Source organism: Rhinolophus sinicus, linkage group LG02, assembly GCF_036562045.2.
Source record: "Rhinolophus sinicus isolate RSC01 linkage group LG02, ASM3656204v1, whole genome shotgun sequence".
NCBI lineage: Eukaryota > Metazoa > Chordata > Mammalia > Chiroptera > Rhinolophidae > Rhinolophus > Rhinolophus sinicus.
In genome coordinates, this window is record NC_133752.1 from 137,985,386 (window position 1) to 138,005,626 (window position 20,241).

The 20,241-nt window shown below is 37.1% G+C and overlaps 1 protein-coding gene across 1 annotated transcript in view; it reads right to left on the minus strand.

The window, feature by feature from the left end:
- HELB (DNA helicase B) overlaps positions 1–20,241 on the minus strand; it is a 28,384-nt gene that overhangs the window by 3,960 nt on the left and 4,183 nt on the right. The window contains exons 4-12 of the mRNA XM_019732448.2: positions 17,758–18,636; positions 14,873–15,047; positions 13,559–13,700; positions 11,724–11,878; positions 8,300–8,381; positions 7,823–7,882; positions 6,527–6,755; positions 5,573–5,716; positions 1,175–1,669 (exon numbers count right to left, since the gene is read on the minus strand). Coding sequence (XP_019588007.2) covers positions 1,175–1,669; positions 5,573–5,716; positions 6,527–6,755; positions 7,823–7,882; positions 8,300–8,381; positions 11,724–11,878; positions 13,559–13,700; positions 14,873–15,047; positions 17,758–18,636 — 2,361 coding nt within the window. The remainder of the gene's footprint in view (positions 1–1,174; positions 1,670–5,572; positions 5,717–6,526; positions 6,756–7,822; positions 7,883–8,299; positions 8,382–11,723; positions 11,879–13,558; positions 13,701–14,872; positions 15,048–17,757; positions 18,637–20,241) is intronic.

A 20,241-nucleotide genomic window follows, 5' to 3' on the forward strand; every position in this document is an offset into this window, starting at 1 on the left:
AGTGACACTGAAGGCTCTTAGACCCAGGAATGAGCTAAATACTGACGGGGGTTACTGGTACCAGTGTGTCGGGTGTATTAGGAGAATGGAAATAAGACAGTAAGGTAGCCAGGTCGGCAATCATCCAAGAAGATGAGATCAGGATCTAAAACAGCCCAGACGAAATGGGATGAAAGAAATTCCTGAGAGACATATTTTGCAATAAATCTAGCAACTAACTAGAGGCAGAGGGTGAAAGCAATGTGAGTCTAAGGTGACACCAAAATTTTAAGCTTGTGTAGTTGGGAGAATGGTGTCTGAAATGGAGAAATCAGAAAAGAGAGTTTCAGAAAGTCAATCTCTAGGAACAAAGACACAGATGGGGGAGTTGGTTCATGACCTTCTGTTCAGTGTTAAGAGTATTCAGTGACGCACCAAGTTACTTACTAGCCTGTGTGTCTCCACCATGGGCCGACCATCAGCGCATGACTGGGAACTGTCACTTACCTTTGCATTGCTAATGCCTGAAATGCAGTAGACGGGTGAAAACTATTTGTTGAACAAATCATCAGTGCAAAAGTGATGGCTGAGATTTAGAGAACAGGATCACTTCTCAAAGGAAAAAAGAACTGAGCCTTGGGGAGATGTCTCCAGTCAGTGGATGGGAAGAAGTGAAGAAACGAAGGGAGGCTGAGACGGTGAGGAAGGGCAAGTGTTAGATAAGGCTCGCTGGAAACCAAGGGAAGGAAACATTGAAACAGCAGCCACAGTGAAAACTGCTGAAAATTGCAAAATTGAAAATTGACTGCTGAAAAGAGTCAAGTTGACAAGATGATTGGAAGCAGCTGCTTCAGGGGAGCTGTGGGGATAAAAGTGAGATTAGGGCCCACAGAAGGGAGGGGAGGGTGATGAGGAAGGTATGCAGGAAGAAGGTGCAAGATGACAAACTATTGCTTCCGGCAAGCCAATGGATGGAGGCTCCCTCGAATGCCAGCCGCGGGCAGAGTGAGAAAGACTGCCAGGCTCAGCTGGGCATAGGAGAGAGGAAACTGGACAGAGATGAGAGAACCCTGGTTTTTACTTCCTACAGCACCATGCAACACTAATACAATTACATCGTACTTGAGTACAGATAAGCACACCGAGGTTAGCAATATCTCAATAAAACTTGAGCGCATGAGCCCACCACGCCTACCATAAGAATTTTGTTTGGACTTTCATGATCATCCAGGCCACAGGTTCTCTTGGGCCCTCGAGATTTGGATGGATCTTCATCTGTATCCGCTTCATCAGGTGGAGGTAATTTCCAATCTCCACCAAAGGCGACTGTCTTATCATCAACCGCAGAGGCCTGGCTTCTGGGGACATTGTTTGTCACAACCTCAGCTGTGCCTGCAGGGAGTGGTGACGTGGACAGTTGTGTGCTGGGGCCTCCGCTATCTCCAGAGCTCTTTGACGGGGACGCAAAATCTGCTGGCGATGCAGAGCTAGTAGAGAGCTTGTTTTGCAAGAAATGTTTTAAACGAGTGTTTCTGGGCATACTGCTGTTCGAAATTGAGCTCCGGAGCTGAGATTCTTCTGCAATGACGTACACTCTGCAGCGGCCCCTGGTCACCGCGGTGTAAACGTGCTGCCAGTGCTGGCGACCCGCCTTCCCAACGACGTAGACGACTGTCTGCTCCTCAGACCCCTGAGAGGGAACAATGCATTCAGGAGACTTAGTAGTGTGTAAGGGGTTCATGTCTTCAAAAAGTCAGTCTACAGAGGTAGAAAAGAGACAGGTCCTCCCAAGCACCTACAACCTGGCCACAGGAATCATATAAATCCATCTTAGGAGGTCCATTTTCTTAATTATCCAAGAACTCATGTTTTCTAATTACACTGCTAAGTTCAGGTCTCATAGATCCACGACTGGCTTGTAGAAACCCAGCAATACATTTTAAAGACTGCGCAGTGCCAAATAATAAAATCACTTGAAATGATTGCATGGGCTTTTATGCATAAATGTATCATCCCACTGTTACTTTATAGTAACAAAAAAAACAGGCACCTTAAATATCCAATGATGGGAGAGTATATATATGTATTTATTTATATATTTATATAAAGTATCTATATATAGATATCGTACATTTTACAAACATCAAAAATGCTTTAAAATTTAACAAAATTTTAAAAACGGTACATACCACGGGTGCCAAAAAAAAAGTACACATTGTAAGAGATGTTATCTATGTGTTGCTTTTCGAAGTTGAATTGAGTTACGGCAGCAATGTGTAGTATGACATTTGCTCAAACGATGGCATTAATCAAATGAATGCTACCATCATTCATTGTATTACAATTTTAATACAGCTTTTTCCTTTCTTTAAATGTATACATATTTTTTGCCATCCTCTGTATATATAAAAAATGATCACAACTATGTAACACAAAATAAAATTACTCTGACCCAAAAAAATTACATACAAAATGAACATAAATATGTAATGAAACAAATCACAAAAAGGCAATTGATTCAAAATGATGACTGTCTTCAAAATGGAAGGCCTCTGGATGATTTTTTTTCTTCTATTTTTCTGTATTTTCCCACTATTGAACCATTTATTACTTTTTTCCAGATAAACAAACCAAGAGAACGATAAACCTCTGCTTTTTAAGTTTAGCAAGCCAAGAACTGTATAGGCAACAAAAATGCCCGATGTCACCACGTAACTGTGAGAAATGTTTCAAGTTTTGTGGCTATTCTTAGTCCCTGTATTTTCTATGCCAATGTAAACTAAGAAGTGGTCTGAACTTCTCGCTAATGTTCCCACATTACCCCAGCCAAAAGAAGGATTGTGGGGAGACAAATGACAAGATGGGCATGTAGAAACTACAGAGCCACAGTTTAAAAAAACAAAACAAAAAAATCCAAACACTTCTATCTCCCTAGACACAGAGAGTTTGAACCCACTCTTCAGATGATAAAAGTTTGACAAACACTTCCTTCCAATGCTGCTGAGTCTCAGAAATTGACTTAAATGATACTTGATTATACAAATGCTAAATACAGATACACCATTTCTCCCCTTAGGCTTTCTATTGTGTATTCCTAACCAGGAAAACGTCTACCTAACCTTAGCTAACCGAGTTCTTACTCATCGGTGAAAGTGACACTGAAAAAAATGTAACAGCCTCAGACTCAGTCTCCCCGTACTCACATACTCACACTTGCTACAGTCCACTGTCCTCATAGCAGCTATAGTGATATTTGTCAAATGCAAATTCATTCACATCAGATTCTGCTTAGAACCCAGTAGTGGCTCCCAGGCTCTCAACATAAAGTCCTGGCTCCTTAATATGGCCCGTTTGGTCCTTCAAGAACCAGCCTCGGCCCTGCTCCTTCCATCCTTCTTTCCTCAATCCTCCCCATGAGCCATGCTCGCTCCAGCACAAGGAAACTCTCTGTGGTCCTTCCCAGTCTGTGGTCTCCATCTGGCCCACTTCTAAGGCGCTGCCCCATCCAGGTACTTTCCAGCATCCTGTACTTCCTCTGTAACACGATTTTTACCAGGCTGGCATGTAACTATCTGCTTTAAGTGTAATCCTCACTGGACTGTAAGCTCTGTGAAGGCAGGACCACATCTGACTTGCTCACTGCTGTTTATCCAGCATCTCCCTGAATGATGATAAGAATTAAAACAACATGCCAAAGGTGTGCTCAGAAAACGGGACATGGACACCTAACTTCACCTCAATAACCTGCTAGAAATCATTTGTCCATTTTTTTAAATCTTCCTTCAATCATTAACACGATCAGACGTCTTGAGGCACGTTTTATACCTTTACTGTGAATTACGTATATTTCTAGTCTCCAAATTTGTTCTAAAACTTACAACTTATATGAAGAGACACAAACCATTAATACCCTTCATGATTTTATAGACTTAGAACCTGAAAGTCTATATAAACTTCAGAGTGGAGTCAAGAAATTTTTTCTGTAATGGGTCGAAGAATAAATATTTAGGGCTTGCAGGCCAGATGGTCTCTACGCCAACTACTCAGCTCTTCGGGTATGGTACAAAAGCAGTCATAGCCAATATGTAAATGAATGTGACTGCGTTCCAATAAAAGTTTATTTATTTAAAAAAAGTTTATGTATTTTTTAAAAAGTTTATTTATTAACAAAAAAAGTTTCTTTACATTGGATAATGTATAGTCCTAGAAGGCCCTAGGAGGTGACCTGGCCCCCGATCCTTCTACCCCCTTACCTTGCGTTACTTCTCTGACCTTATGTGCTGTCACTCCCACACTGGCCTCCATGCTGTTCCTGTTCTTCAAATATGCCAGACAGGCACCCACCTAAGAACCCCGACCTTGTCTCTTCCCTCTACCTAGAATGCTCTTCTCCCAGACACCCACAAGGTTAAATTCTTTACCTCTTTCAAGTCTTTATTCAAATGCCACCTTCTCAATGAGGCCTATGCTGACCACCTATTTAAAATTACAACTGCACCCCATTCCCAACCCGTTTCCACTGCTTTACCAACTTCTAACATAATATGTAGTTTACTTATTTTTTTTTTAACAGTTGTGTATATCTCTATCCTCTTCCCCACCAAATGTAACCTCCCAATGGCAGGCATCTTTGTTTCACAAACTGATCTATACCAAACACCCAGAACAGAATTTGACTCAATAAACATTTGAACTAAACTCAGAAGGAACAAACTATGCTAATGATACAAAATAACAATCAGGAATATTCTCAGAGGTAAGAAATGCTAAATATTTCAACCAGGAAATAAGAGCCAGATTCAATAAAAAGGAACATTTAGATATTTACTCCAACCTCAACCCAGAAATAATAAAGACCCCTTCACTCTTCATTATTCCAGAAATGCAACAGAAAACTGGATTATAAATTTGAGGAAATGGCTCAGAAAATACAACAAAATGACAACAAGATGGGAAATAGAAGAGATTGATAAGAAATTTAGATAGCCATTTCTGGATGTCCAACATAAGAGAGGTTCTAGAAAGACAAAACAAAGAAGAACTCAGAACAAGAAATCTTAACGAAATTATTTAAGAAAACTTCACAGAATTGAATGATATGAGTTTCCAGAATTTCAGAGACCCTTGCTTAGGATGTAATATTTAAGAGGATGCCAAGAAACTCGACAATCAAGATATATATGTTAATATATCAAAATTTAAACCAAAATCAAAATTTTTAATTCAAAATTTAAACTGAAAATTCCAAGATGAACACACTATCAAAATTTTAAATAAAGACAAGATCAGAAACAGTGCCCTACACTGGAGACTGAAGCAAGGGGCAAATTCAGTCTCCTGGTCCTGACCTTCTACCCCTGGTTGGAGGGAAGACCTGAAGGGTGAGGCTTTAACTATAATCTTAGTTTCTGAAAAAAGAGCGCTCTGAAGCAAAACAGAGCAAAAGGTTAATGTCTACATAGTATTTTCTGTACGTCTGTGCATTTTGTTTCCTAATGTAAAAAACAAGGCAATAAAAATTAGGAAGAAAATAATGCAAAGTATTCTATGGCTTGGCAAGCTATTTAAACAGCTTCATAAAGGTCAATCTTACCTGAAAAGTGTGAATGGTTCTTGCCCATGCATGTCTTATGTGACAATTTTGCATTAGTTTCCCAAAATCCACAGTTACTTCCAAGCCAGCCATATTATCAATGGTCAAATATCTTCTCTTTCCAATAGTTACATCAGTTATATCCTGTCACCAAAACAAAGAGCTATTCTGTACATTTTCAAATATACTGTAAAGGTATTTTATTTTTGGACATAAAATGCAAGCACCTTATAAGAAAAATGGCATGTACATTCATTACAATTGTTAAGAATTTCCAAATGCTTAAAATCCATGCTTGAGCACAAACTAAATATATACACACCCAAATATTTTAATAAACACAAATGGAAGTTTTTGGTCCTTGAAACTTAACCAGATGTGACTTTCTGGAAAACAGGCTGTGTTGTCTTTCTTATTTTGATGTCTATACATTTTATTTCTTGTGCGTACGTCTGTATATACTCTTTGCAAAGAGTACTTTTTCTCACAGACTTTAAAGAATAAACTTATATGTTTAAGAGGGTGTTTATACAATGAGAACAAATTTAAGGTAACCACTTCTGCAGTTTCTGTAATATATTTAAGCAGCTAACAAGGAAATGACGCTTTGTAAAATATAATAGGTGTTTCTTGTCCCTTGTTTTTGTTACTCAAGAACTTCAAACTTACTAAAAGTTTGTTTCTTCACAGAGTCTTTCCGAAAAATATAAAAGAAAGGAACACTTCCCAGCTCATTTCAGGAAGCCAGCATTCCTCTGACACCAAAACCAGATAGGACATGACTGGAAAAGTACAAGCCAATATCTCTCACAAACATGTATGCAAAAATCCTTCACAAAAAATTATGGAAGAAGAAGGTCAACTCTGATATGACTGAATTCTGAATCAATCCTAGGGCAATTAAAAAACCAAATTTCTAATAAGTAAAAAGGTACTATTTTTGTTACCACTTACACGTGTTATGAAAAATATTTCTCCATTGCAGAGTCTAATACCACTTTCAAAGCCATGCTTATTTTTAGCAAAACCACGGGGCGCTCCATTAAAGTCTTCACCACTGGCCTCTAGTTCATTATTTTGCTGATGGTTGGAGTTATTCCCAGGCAGTAAATCTGAGAGATATGCATTCCTGGTACAGCAAATTTTATCACCAACTCCAAATAGAAATCTATTCTTATGATCCCTGGATTAGAAAATAATAATCATCATCAAAGTTTGGAAAACCTTAATTTCATTTTGTTTAAACATTAATTACCTGGGTGGTGAACACACAATGGGATTTATAGATGATGTAATACAGAATTGTACACCTGAAATCTACATACCTTTACTAACAATTGTCACCCTAATAAACTTTAATTAAAAAAATAAATAAATAAACATTAACTATCACTCAGATCTGATCCAATCTCAAAATAATTTCCACACTTTCTTTACTTCACCTTTGTTCTCCAAAAAAAATCTTATAGCACTTATACATTATTTTTATTATAATAATTACATTAAAATAATAGCAGTAAATTGAATAAATGCTGGAGATATAGCAGTTCCTGCAATAAGTGTTTTAGGTATATTATTTCATTTCATCCTTACCACAAATCTGAGGGAAATTCTATATAAGTAGCCTCTTCCACATACATGGAAAGGTGCAATTACCTGCCAAAGATCACAGTCACTGGCACCCAGATTGCATGGCCCCAGTAGTGTGCTTTTTAACCCTTTGTTAAGCTACCTAATATGGTTTTTCGGTGTGTCTTTCTTAAACATGCAGAGAGCTCCTCCTGTAACTTACACATCTCTGGGTTTTTCTGCACTTAATAGTAAGTGTTGATAAAAGCAAGAGACATGACTTAATTTTTCCTGTGTGTCAACAGAGTGGCTTTTCTATGCTCTATTTCTCTGAAAGATATTCACTAAGTAAGGTGTTCTCTGCAGGGAGCCGAAGGTTCTCGGACACACTACACACATGTCATAATATGAAAAAGTCTCCTGAATTGCCCACACTCATCTGGGAGAAGCTGGAGGGTGCCAACCTGGAAACTACAGGAAAATTTTATTCCTTGTTTTTCTTATTACATTGATTATCAAAAAGTCAATTCCTAAGGACATACATTATATTTAACTGAAGAGATCATTTTACTTCACAAATAAGAAAATAAAAAAGATGTATAAATTTGTGGCTGCAGTGATAAATGGCAGAACAGGGAATCAAGGAAGGACTGTCTCAAGTTTTGGTCCTTTTGTGCTCACTTGATTAGGTGGCCTGCATAGTGACTGCAACAGCAGGCATTGATGACATCACAGTCTTGCCTGAAACACATGAAAATGCAAGGGTTACCTTAATAGTATCTGTTCTGTGCTTATTTCTGTTATCAACAATTATGACATACTAGATACTATAAAAAGTCCCCAGGACTTTCTCCAGGAAAAAATATTTTATAAATTTTATCTTAGAATTAACCTGTGTTCCATTCAGGTTTCCACTGAGTTTCTTAATATAATATTTAGTATAAACAGCCCTGTTTAGAAATTGCCCTCTTCCATGTCTAACAAAAAATACCTCAAAATAAGAGAGAATTAACAGTGATGCTATGAGAGTCTCCCAAACACTATATTAATAAGTCATAGTACTTAATTACTATATTAATTACTTATTACTATACTAATTAGTAATGAGGGAGGGTTAGAAGCTAGATTAAAAACATTAAAATATTGTAAATGCTTTACCTTCGAAATGCAATAAATTGTGACGTTTTTGCACTTTGTAGGTCTTTTTCTTTGAGTAAAGTTCTAACGGCAGAATATAAATCTGATAATTCAGGAGAAAAAAGTTAACATGGAAAAGCACCAAATTACAATATTGTTTCTATGGAGAAACAAATTTAGAATGCCTGCTAACGGGCCTGGGAAAACATGTCACCAAATGGAATACAAGCCCACTGGATCACCAGCCTCATTTGTTGCATCAGCCAGAGCAACAGAGGAGAGAATGGAGGAGACAGAGGCTCCAGGCACCCTATCCTCCAGAGAGGCCAGCCACTACTGTGTTTCGCCAAAAATAAGACCTAGCCAGACAATCAACTCTAATGCATCTTTTGGAGCAAAAATTAATATAAGACCCGGTCTTATATAAGATCTGATATTATATTATATTACATCATATCATCTATCATATCATATCAAAGACCTGGTCTTGTATTATATAAGACCAGGTATCATATATCATATCATATCATATCATAAGACCCAGTCTTATATTATAGTAAAATAAGACCGGGTCTTATATTAATTTTTGCTCCAAAAGATGCATTAGAGCTGATTGTCCGGCTAGCTCTTATTTTCAGGGAAACACGACAGACAGGGCAGCTCATAATCCGTAATATAATCACTGCATATTCACTGATAGTTTGTGAATGCTGAACTTAAAATATGGGCAAGAGGACAAAATATGTAATAGAATTACTAATATAGCCTTCTTTCTGTTTTAGTTCTGGTTGTACTAGTGGTGATAAGTTATAATTTGAGAATTGCTCTGCATGATGTCATTTCAGTTAATTTCATCTTCACAACTCTCATCTGAGGCAGGTACTATAACATCCAAGGCTCATATTTAGCTGATACAAACCAGTATAAAAATATTGAGATACTTCTATAATGGCTGGAAAATAGCTAGTACTCCCCAAACACACGGCCCGACCTCCACCCCAACCATTTCTTTCCAGCCCCAAGAACACCCCAGACCACCCATGATTCAGCAACTAAGAGTTTAACCCTGGCACAGTAGGGGTATCCATTCCAAGAGTGACTGTATACTCCCAGCTAGTAAATAGTTTGACTATCACACTGATTACATCATAGTTACACAAAGGTGAAACTGAGACTCTTGGAAGTCATATTTTCCAAATGGGGGAGGGTGGCTGGCCTCCATTTTTAGAGTTCAGATCACTGATAATGATGAAATCCACTGACAACTTATCCTTTCTCAGAGCACTGAGAAGCAGGCTTCCTCTCATCTCTCTTACCAATATTATAATACAAAACAGCAAACATTTCTCATGAGAGAGAGAAGATACAAAAATTTGGGTAAGAATGTTCCAGGCTTTTGTGCCTTTCCCTCACAGCAGATGAATCACAGGGGAACAAAAAAGCCCAGGCCTTGCGATGCCCGCCTGGAGGACGATTAAAGTAGCTGCTCACCGAGCTCTTCCTTTTTCAGATGAAGGGAGGATTATCTCTGAAACACGGGCAACACTCAGCTCACCCCCAGCCGACCCCTGGCTTGCCAGAGCAGGAATTTCCAAAGGCCTCACAAAATACGGTTTTCTTTCACACGTACAGAATCATGCTGCTCTGCTGCTTGCTTTTCTCACTCTCTCTACCTCGTGCATATTATTATGTACAGTATTGCAACATGTACACTGCATTTCATTTATTCTAAGGTAAATATTTTTCTCACATTTTAACATCTCTAAAATTCTAGCTCTGCTATGAAGCCTGTCTTAGGTCTTCGTACGCTGCAATAATGGGGATAATTTACTCAATAACTTAATTAATTATTAATGAAAATTACTATCCACCTCTCTAAGGAATATTTATTCAATTCTCTTAAAGAAGGGAATCATTTTCCAGCTGAAGTTTGTAATTAAGCTAGAAAAACAGCATCAGTTAAACTCTGCAACCATTCTGAAACAGACAACTTCTTTTTAAATTACATTCTCATTAATGTAAAGAGTGGGTGCCAGAAATAAAACTAAGCATCCACATACAATGGCAAAGAGGCCAAGTTACTTTACCATCTGAGACTCATTTTCTTCATCTGTTCTAGTACCTACAATTAACTAAGCTGTTGTGAGAATATTTTCTATCCATTATTCACAATATATTTAATTTTTTAAAAATCACAAACCAATATGCAGCTTATAATCCAATTATGTAAAACTAAAATAAATGTGTTTGTGTATGGATATAATAAGGTTTAAAAGGATAAACACCAACCTCTTATTATGTGTGACTTTTATGGGATTGTCTTGAGGGAAAAGGCAAAAGGAAAACTACAGGGAAATATTAATTTTTACTGCAAACACTTCTGTATCATTTGACTTTTTTTAAGGAATATAAATTAGCTCTAAAACCAAAAAGGCACTTATGGAATATTATGTATTAATTTCATAGGCGTCCATTTAAAAAGAAAAAAGAACATTACAACATGTGAATGAACACTAATCCAAGGAAACTGAGATGGGTGACACACACAAAGGAGGAAAGGCTTACAGATGTCACTAACTTCACACACAGAGTGAAAGTAGCTAAGTAGGAAGGATAGACCCTTAAGAACTGTGGCAAGTATAGTAAATCCTCAGTAATAATCATTTAAATCTTTGCTAATTCAATTTTGAATAAACCATTACACTATTTTAAAAAGTTTATAGTAGAAATAAATATCAATAGGATCAATCTATTCAAATAAATTCACCTGCAGTAGATACTTTAACATCTATTATTCATAAAAAACTGACATTTACACAGCACCCCAAAACGGCAGAATGCCCCCGATCCTCACAACAGCTCCACGGGCGCTATGATTCCCATCTCACAAATGGTTAAGTCATGGGACACAGGTCCTGTACAGAAGGGAGAAGATCTCCTATCCCATCCTCTTTCTCAACCCTGTCATGGTGTCAACCTAACACCCGTAATTCGAAGCAATACTTGTCTGTTTGATAAGAAATAGAACTATTAGGACTCAACTTGGCAATAGTTTGACAGCCATTTTGTTTCACAAATATACTCAAAATAACCAATGTATTTACTTTCCCAATTGCTGTAAAAGAAAAACTTCATTTAAGACATGCTTTCTCCTGAATGAACTTGGATTCCTGGGGCTTTGCTTTAGTTGAAACTCATCATCTACATCCATTTATTCACTCAACAAATATTTACGAAGCCCTTAGCGTGTATGTGACCAGGGCTTATTTCTTTATAGAATTCTAGAGTAATCTGCTTTTGATGATTAATAAATCAGTTTATTTCCAAACCTAATTTTTACTAGCAATATTTATCTTCACCATGAAATAAAATTATAACTAGCTATTTAATAACTATATTACAAACAGAAATACTTAACCCACCCAACAGAAACGCTTATACTTACGAGAGTGAAAATCACTTTTCGATAACTGAGAACTGGGATCCTCTTCTGGGAGTCTGACAAAAATAAATGTTTTATCTTGTATTGAGACAGGGAACGTTGGATTATCAGAGATATTCAGCTCTGCATCAAATTTTGGAAATTGGCGTTTTGAGATTCTTAAAGACAAAATAATACACCAAAAACTTTAGTATCCAAAATATATCTTCAGATCACAAATAATGTCATTACAATAATGAATATCTGTTAATAGATAAATAGGGTAAAAAGGCTACTCATGTACCCATTATAAATAGTGAGTTTTAAAATAGAATTAGCAAGACCATGTCACATTTAACAATCAATCCCCCACCCGAAGCAAATTAAAAGATTAGGAAAAATAGGGAATTTACTAAGCACCATTCTCAGAACTTGACCTACTTTTATCCAGACCACAAAAGAACCACACGAGGTAGGTATTATCCTCATTTCACAGGTGAGAAACGGGAGGCTTAGTCAACGACAGTGGCCCAAAGCACAGAGGTAGAAAGCAGGGGAGCTCGGTGGCAAATCTGGGCCCCTTTGGCTCCCTATCACTTTCTATTTAAATTAATTTGGACTCTTTGGAGCTTATCCGTATGTTTACATCATATTCTTTCTTTTCTCCTTTCTTCTGCGTATATCACATATATGGCCTCATTTTCCCAGTTGACTCAAGTATCCACATCTTCTCTTTGCTTCTAGTCCCTCTTCCTCCCTCTTTTGTTCTTATATTTCCCAAGACTAGCAAATAATATTAGAAAACAGAGTAAGGGGAAGGTGCCTTGCCGTAAGTCTCTCCCTGGTTATTTGGAAGAAAACCGACTCCCTGAAAAGGCCTAACAGGCTGTCAAAGGGAGGAAAGGAGAAGGAAAAAGGCTAGACATATCACAGATTTAATTACTGGGGGGGCTGAGAATCATCATGAATTTCCTGTTTTGCTTTTGACCCAGGACATGTCACATATTTCTGTCTCTAGGAGCTTTTCATTGGTCTCCTTCTGTCATTAAATATTTGGTGATGGAGATTAAGAAGAAATGATGAAAGGAGCACAGCTCAGCCCCAATTATATCAAAAGGATTACTAAAATCAACTCCTGAGATTCAGGGAAAACTGAGTTCTAAGAAATATAATGGGCTTTAGATTCTCCTTCGATTTTTAGACTCCCAACATCTCCAACAGGAGATAGCCTTTAGGTAGGAGCAGAAGGGTTATAGGATAAGAATATTACATACCCACCTGAATTCTTTTTCTTAATGTCTTAATACAGACCTACCTCATCTACCCTATTCTTGTCAATTCTTCCCGTATTCCCACTGTCTTATCCAGGACAGACAGGGGAATAAAGAAAGGAGGTTTTAATGTTCTAGCTTCTGCTAACATCCAACCAAGGAAACGTTCAAGCAATAAAAACAACACCTTGTAAAAGAGAGTTAAAACAAAGATACATTTTGGCCAATGAATAAAACAGTCTGTTAATATTCTGAGGTCCCATTACATCCATTAGGAAAGATCACTCTAAAGACTTACACAAAGACTAAAAAAGAGAAGGGTTCTCTTCTGCTTCAAGGAAAGTAATATGCCATGAGTGCCACCAAGATTTATCAAGGAGTGACATACCATTGTTCATGTTTTTGCTTTGGGCCCTCTTACAAAAATTACTACAGGAAATTTCTTCCCCAATTCTCCCTTGAGCTCTACTGAACTCAGTAGTAAATGTAGTGTACTGACTCACCCTGATTCAAAAGCTAATACGTATTTTCTAATCTTTTATTTCTAATACAACAGAGAGATAATGCAAAATTGTAGCTCTATTATACCTTGTAGCATTGTTCACAATTAGCTCAGATTCTGTTCTATGATTTGTCTTTAGTTCGATAGCACAATTTCTTGACTTAAGCGTCTCAAAAAGATCTTTCAGCAAGTTACCAGGTTCAATGCTGGGTAACTGTCTAATATCACCTATAAGGGGAAAAAATAGACACATTAGGTTTTAGGTAACGGGGACCCTTAAATTTAGAAATTATTTTTATTTCTCCCTATTGACATATGCTTTAATTATGAAGACTTATTCTGAGGAAAAAAAGCCCAAAAAACTTTGTTTAAAACTACTTGAGAACATTAAGTCTTTAAAAATATTTAATAAACAAAAAAACCCCATTCAAATTAAACAATGTAAGATATAAAAAGCAGTTATAACACAATAAGGTAAAATTTGAATGAACTTCTTTCATACCTATAAACACAGGCAAACTGTGTAGGGGCATATACTTCAACCAACACGTAAAGAAAAACCAGGCCTTAGGTATCTAGTATTTAGCCACTTATTCAATCTTGCTCAATGTCTTACTAAACATGGAAGACTCTATGGCCTCAAATAAATAAAGTAAACATTTTATTGTAAACAAATAAACATATAAAAAGCAAAATAAACAAACCTAATGCATTTGATAACAGATAAATTCCATTAATGTAATGGTAATGTTTTGCTGTATTAAAAATCTTTTTACTTTAAACAAAAACAAACCCTAGAGATAAGAAAAACTATTTTCTGGGTGGAAGATGGGAGAATGCTTAGCCATTAGTAGAATCAACTACTTACAAAATATCCTCAAATACCTAAAAACATTACTTACATACAATTTAAGTCTCATACTGCAATTCTATTTTTTTCTCCATTAAATCATATAGTCTACGTATCGGTACTACCGAATAGAATCTAACTGAATCTCACCAGAATTGGAAAGGACTTAAGAGGCTGGTGAGATCTAATTTTAAACCAACCATTTAAAATCATAAAATTACTTTTAAGTGAGCTATCATTCAAACATTTTATTATTTCCAAATAAACCTACAGCCTGATTTACTGTGCTATTTTTACCATTTTAATAGTCACCATTTGGGTGATCAATAGTAACCATCCCGGCCTTGCCTGTATCCTGGCCAAAACCAAGAACCACCCAGCTGCTGAAGAGAATGGTCAGATTGAACTCAGTGTAGCTTTCGTGTGGGCTCTGACAAATGGCTTCCCACATGTCAGATAGGGAGATTAAAGCACTGAAATGGTATAAACAGTCACTTAACCACAAGGTTTTGAACTAAACAATTAAAAATCCAACAATATTTTAACTTACCAAGGATAATAAGCTTAGAAAGTTTGGAGTGTGCAAGTAATAAATTTAAAACGGATCTGAAGATTCCTACAGATACCAAACTCCCTTCATCCACAACCAGAACTCTAACCGAAGAAAACTTCCATGGACTGTCCTTGGCGGTTTTTTTATCCCAGATATAGAAGCTATAATTAACCTACAAGCAAAGTATGGCATTTCAAAGTTACAAAAACAAAATTATTCTTACAACAAGTTATTTTAAAAACAAAACTCTTAAATTGGGGAGGGCTAGGTAAAATAATGGAAAAAAGCTAAAGAAATAGAGAACACAAAAGTTAGAGAGATAAATACACAGAGAAATCAGACCAAATAAATCTAAGAACAAAGATCAAATCGGTCAGAAGAGTGCTTCGTAATGACTACTCAGTGTGTTTAACAAGCCTCGTACACATTACTACTCCACTGCAAAAATCTCGACCCTTCTGTTATCCCTCTGGATGAGAGAAAGCTCCTATTCTTTTCCATCCCCAAATAACCTTCTCTTGGCCTTCTGAGCTGGCCCAATCACTTCGGCCTTCTTCTCCCAATTGTAACACTCCATCCTGGAAATAAAGGGTTGTCTTCCCAACCTAATTGAAAATACTTTTTTCCCTAATATTCTAAACTCCCTTACTTCCCCAACATTTAAAAACCACCACCCAAGACAACAAAACAATTAAAAAGTGATTTATTACAGAGGTAAAAATATTTACGATTTAAATGAGGGAAGAAATTTATAAAATTATAGCCCAGTAATGTTAAATATGTTGGTCTCTATCATTCCAGAAATGTTTCTATATTGTAAGTATGCATATACTGTACATACAGATTTTTAAAATGGTATCATATTTTTATTCAAGTTTTCTACCGAAACTAGATTTAACATGTCTATTAAGTAAAAGCCTTCATATTTCCTATCCAGATGCATCAATTCCCTTTAAAAAAAACAAAAGAAAGAAGAACAATTCTCAGTGGCCTTGTCTCACAAAAGAATATTTGGAATCACTGCTAATTGTGTACTTGCTCTTATTTTATGTAGTCAGTTATTTTTGAAATGCCTGATTAACACTTCCCACTGTATTTCTCGTGCTACCAATTCAATACACGCCCCATCGATGAGCACCTAGATTACTCCAATAACCTTACAGCCAGGTTCCCCTACACACTGACCCAACGTGAGAGTGCCAGATAAAATACAGGACACCCCGCTAAATTTGAACTTTGGATAAATAATAAATTACTTTTTAGTATAAGTGTGTTCAATGCAACATTTGGTACATACTTAAAAATGATTTGTATTTTTATCGGCTAAATCAGGTAACCCCAGCCCAAGTATGATAAATCAGTGACCTGAGTGACACCTCAGTGCTCTTCCTGTGCCCTTACACGCTCTCCTGAGCCTAAACGTGACTTCAGAAATGTTCTCCCAGCATCCCCAGCGGATATTAAGATATGACCAGCTCATTAGAGTTGGAACATAAGATGAAACCTAGTAATGATGCCTCTCTGGCCTCTCCTCTTCTAATTCAAACCCTCAGACTACGAAGGAGTAATAGAAAAAACCATAAACTGATCAGAAGACCCTTCCACCAATGAGCTACACTGAACTTCTCTAAGTCTATGTTCACTCAAGTGACAAAGTAGTGGGCAAAGTAATTTCTGAGATGGCTCGTGGCTCTATAATTCTACATAATCTTCCTGAAAACTGCTTTCTTCTTTTTACTCCCTAGCTTACCAACCCAGTAATGGCTCCCAGTAAATCAGCGCCACGTTTCTTTGTTAGGTTTTAAGGTCTACAGTAAATGGTCTACATATCTTAACTATGGCACCGTGGAAAGTGCCACTAGCTGAGAAGTCAGAAATCTGAATTCAAGTGCTAGTTCTGCACCTGGTTAAGATCCTGGGCATGTCACTTAACGCCCCCAAATTTCAACTGGCTCTCCTGTAAAACAGAGATAGCATCCTTTACCCACTCCACTGGCTTAGTAAGGATTTAATGAGATGTCAAAATGCTTTACCAACTTTAAACCTCAAATTCCTAGTCTAAACCAAGTTTAATTTCCATTATTTTGCAATACACAGATTTCATTCCAATCAATGCAATCACCTAAAAACCCTCAATACACACAATGACCATTCTCATGCCTTTGGAAAGGCCTTTCCCCTAAATATTGTTTCCTTCAGAAATCTTCCAACGACTAAGTTCCTTGATCTATAAAATTGTGGCCAGGGCTAGCGGAACCTCTACCACTCTTTACAAGTTCAACCTCATGGCTTTTAACCATACAGTCAAACTGTTGCTTTGCACGCATATTAATTTATTTGAAATTTTTATTATATGACTACTATTTGCCAGGCACTGATGTAGCTGAAGGAGATAAACCAGATGATCAAAGCCCTCACTTAACGGAACTTTCATTCTACAAAATACAGTATAAACTTTTTCCTTCCAACTCCAGTGCTCCTCAAAATATGGTCTGTGGACTATGGTTTGTTTTTAACTAGTCCCAATGAGAAATAGAGCTTGTGCCATACTCTGAACTATTATAACTACGTCATTGGGCATACACTTTAGTTTAACTGACTTTGTTTCATTAGACTTTCTCAATGAAAGAAGCAGTGTGCATTGAATTACTTTCCGCACTCGCGCCTATCTCACTGCAAACCATGAACAATATACAGACTGGTTATTTTGAATGGGACTGACCCTTTATCTTTACAATTAGCTACTACAAGGCAAGGATCCAGAAGACAGTCAATAAACACCTACCGATTGTTGTCAGGAAGAAATGAAAAATAAACTCATTAAATAAAACGTGTCTTTAAGGCCAATGGTCTCGCTAGAGGAAAAAGGTAAAAGGTTTTACCTGACATAACGTGTAAGCGCTAAAACCAGTTTTCTGTCTCAGTAAACCAGCGGCTTTCCCGGTAGGTGCTGTAAGTAAAACTTCTATCACCTTGTCTGTCTTCAGTAGACTTTGCTCAGTAAAGGTCATCCATTCTTCTGGTACATCCTGGTCTTGTTCAAAGTCCTCAGAAGCCTTTTTTACTTCTCTTTCTTCCAACAGCTGTATATGTTTAAAAAGATGACTGACAATTGTGGTCTTCCCACAACCACCTTTCCCACTTATGACCGTTACAGCATTGGAGCAAATCATTTGCAAAGCAGCCACCTGATCCTGATCCAGTTGATCTTCACTTATTTCTGCATCATCTTCACTTTCACCATTTTCCCAAATACGGTCACCACTGTCCTGTGTGGTCAGAATATCCACAGAAGTTTCCAAGCTTGTTTCCTCAGGTTTACTTTCACTCACTGTGTCATCACTTCTTGAATTCTCAGGTTTTCTGGTATGAATAGTCGCAAGCACCTTTTTGACATTGACATGGAGACGCCATGGAGGCCTCATCATCAGATCAGCTATTGAAGAGGCCACGTCTCTTTCAGCCTGGTAAAGGTTGTAAGGAAAGACACAGGAGTTCTTATATGTCACCACCTCGATATCTTTCAAAAACTTCAGAGACTGCCAAACATCATGAAAAGACATCTGATTTGACAACTGCAAAGTTAAGTCAGCTTCTTTTACGTACGTGTGCCCATATTCTCTACATATCTCCTTCAGTTTAGAATAGATTATTAACGCATTCTTCTCTAAATCAGTCATCAACTCGAGGAGAGATGTGCATTGACAAAATGCTGTCCAGCTTGCCTCACATTGCAAAAGCTTCAGTTCTCTGTAGGTTATCTTTAAGAAAATAAAGTTCAAGTTGTTTTATAAACATTATAAATGTTGATGAGTATTACTGGAATCACAGTGAAAACAATGCTATTTGTTAATAATATTTTAAGTCCCAGAAGACATGGATTGCAACTAAATTCGGAGAAAAAACTATGTACCTAATATATCACTATTTTCTTCATTGACTGTCCTATGAGTAGATAGCTGTAATTTTTAAATTAAATTTTAGATGTTCTCAAAGTAATACATGTAATTTTAAAAGTCAAACAACACTATGAGATTTATCACTAAAAGTAGGAATCCCCTGACTTACGCTTTCCAGGCCTTCTGAAGGCAACACCTTCAACACTTTCAGGTATTTCTTCCAGAACGTATCTCTGCATTTCTAAGTACTGTTTACACTGTTCGTTAATTTTAATTTTAATTTTAGATAGCTTATATTAACTCCCTACTATAGAAAGTTTCTCTACACAAGATCTCTGTCTTTTATGCCATCACCTCCACACTTGCTTCTCCCTCTCCCACCTTTGAAAAAAGTTACAGTATACCGATTTGTTAACTGATTTTGGTTAAATCAGTATAAATAAGAGTCACAGCTGAGCAACATAACATACCGTGATTACAATAACTTAGTGTTGAGCTCGGCGTGTGTACTGTGAAGCTAATGACTGCCTTATTTTCTTGGCTTTAGTTTTCTATGTGACTATCAACAATTCTGCCCAAACTCTACAGAAGAAGCACAGAACTTCCTTCACCAGGATCCACTCAGGTCATCCACCAGCTCCATTTTTTTTTTTTTTTTTCATGGAGACATCCCTCCTAGAGCCCTCCATACATTTTTATGGGCTGAATTGTGCACTTCCCGTCCCCCCACCAAAAAAAATTCATAGGTTGAAGTCCTAATTCCCAGCACCTCAGAACGTAACCATATTTGCAAATAGTGTTCTTAAAGATGTAATTAAGTTAAAATGAGGTGACTGGGGTGGGCCCTAATCCAATATGACTGGTGTCCCTCACAGATAAGAGAGATGACCACGTGAGGACACAGAGTGAAGGCAGTTGTCAGCAAGCCAAGACGAGGCCTCAGAAGAAGTCAACCTTGTCACCACCCTGATTTGGGACTTGTAGCCTCCAGAACTGTCAGAAAATAAATTTCTGTTGTTTAAGCCACCCAGTCTATGGTATTTGTTACAGCAGTCCTAGCAAAGTAATACAATGCCACAGTAAAAGTCTTCATGCTGGATGGTAGTTGACATACTGAACAGTAAAACTTCAAACCTCCTTTCCCCAATTGAGTCCCAGAATGCTCATTTCTTTGCCTCTCTTCTCTACTGAATAAATGTGTGTGTGTGTGTATATATATATATATATATATATATATATATATATATACACACACATACATATATATACATATATATATATATACATACATATAAAATAATCTAATGTTCCAGAATCTTATTTTTCAAAGCATACTGAAATCATAGTCATTTTATGTAGAGAACAAATTCATTAGTCCAGTATTCCTCAAACTAGGCCAGGAGGGGTGTCTGTAAACATTCTTGGGGATCCAAAAATTATCGCAGAATTTTTCAATTGTATTTTCAT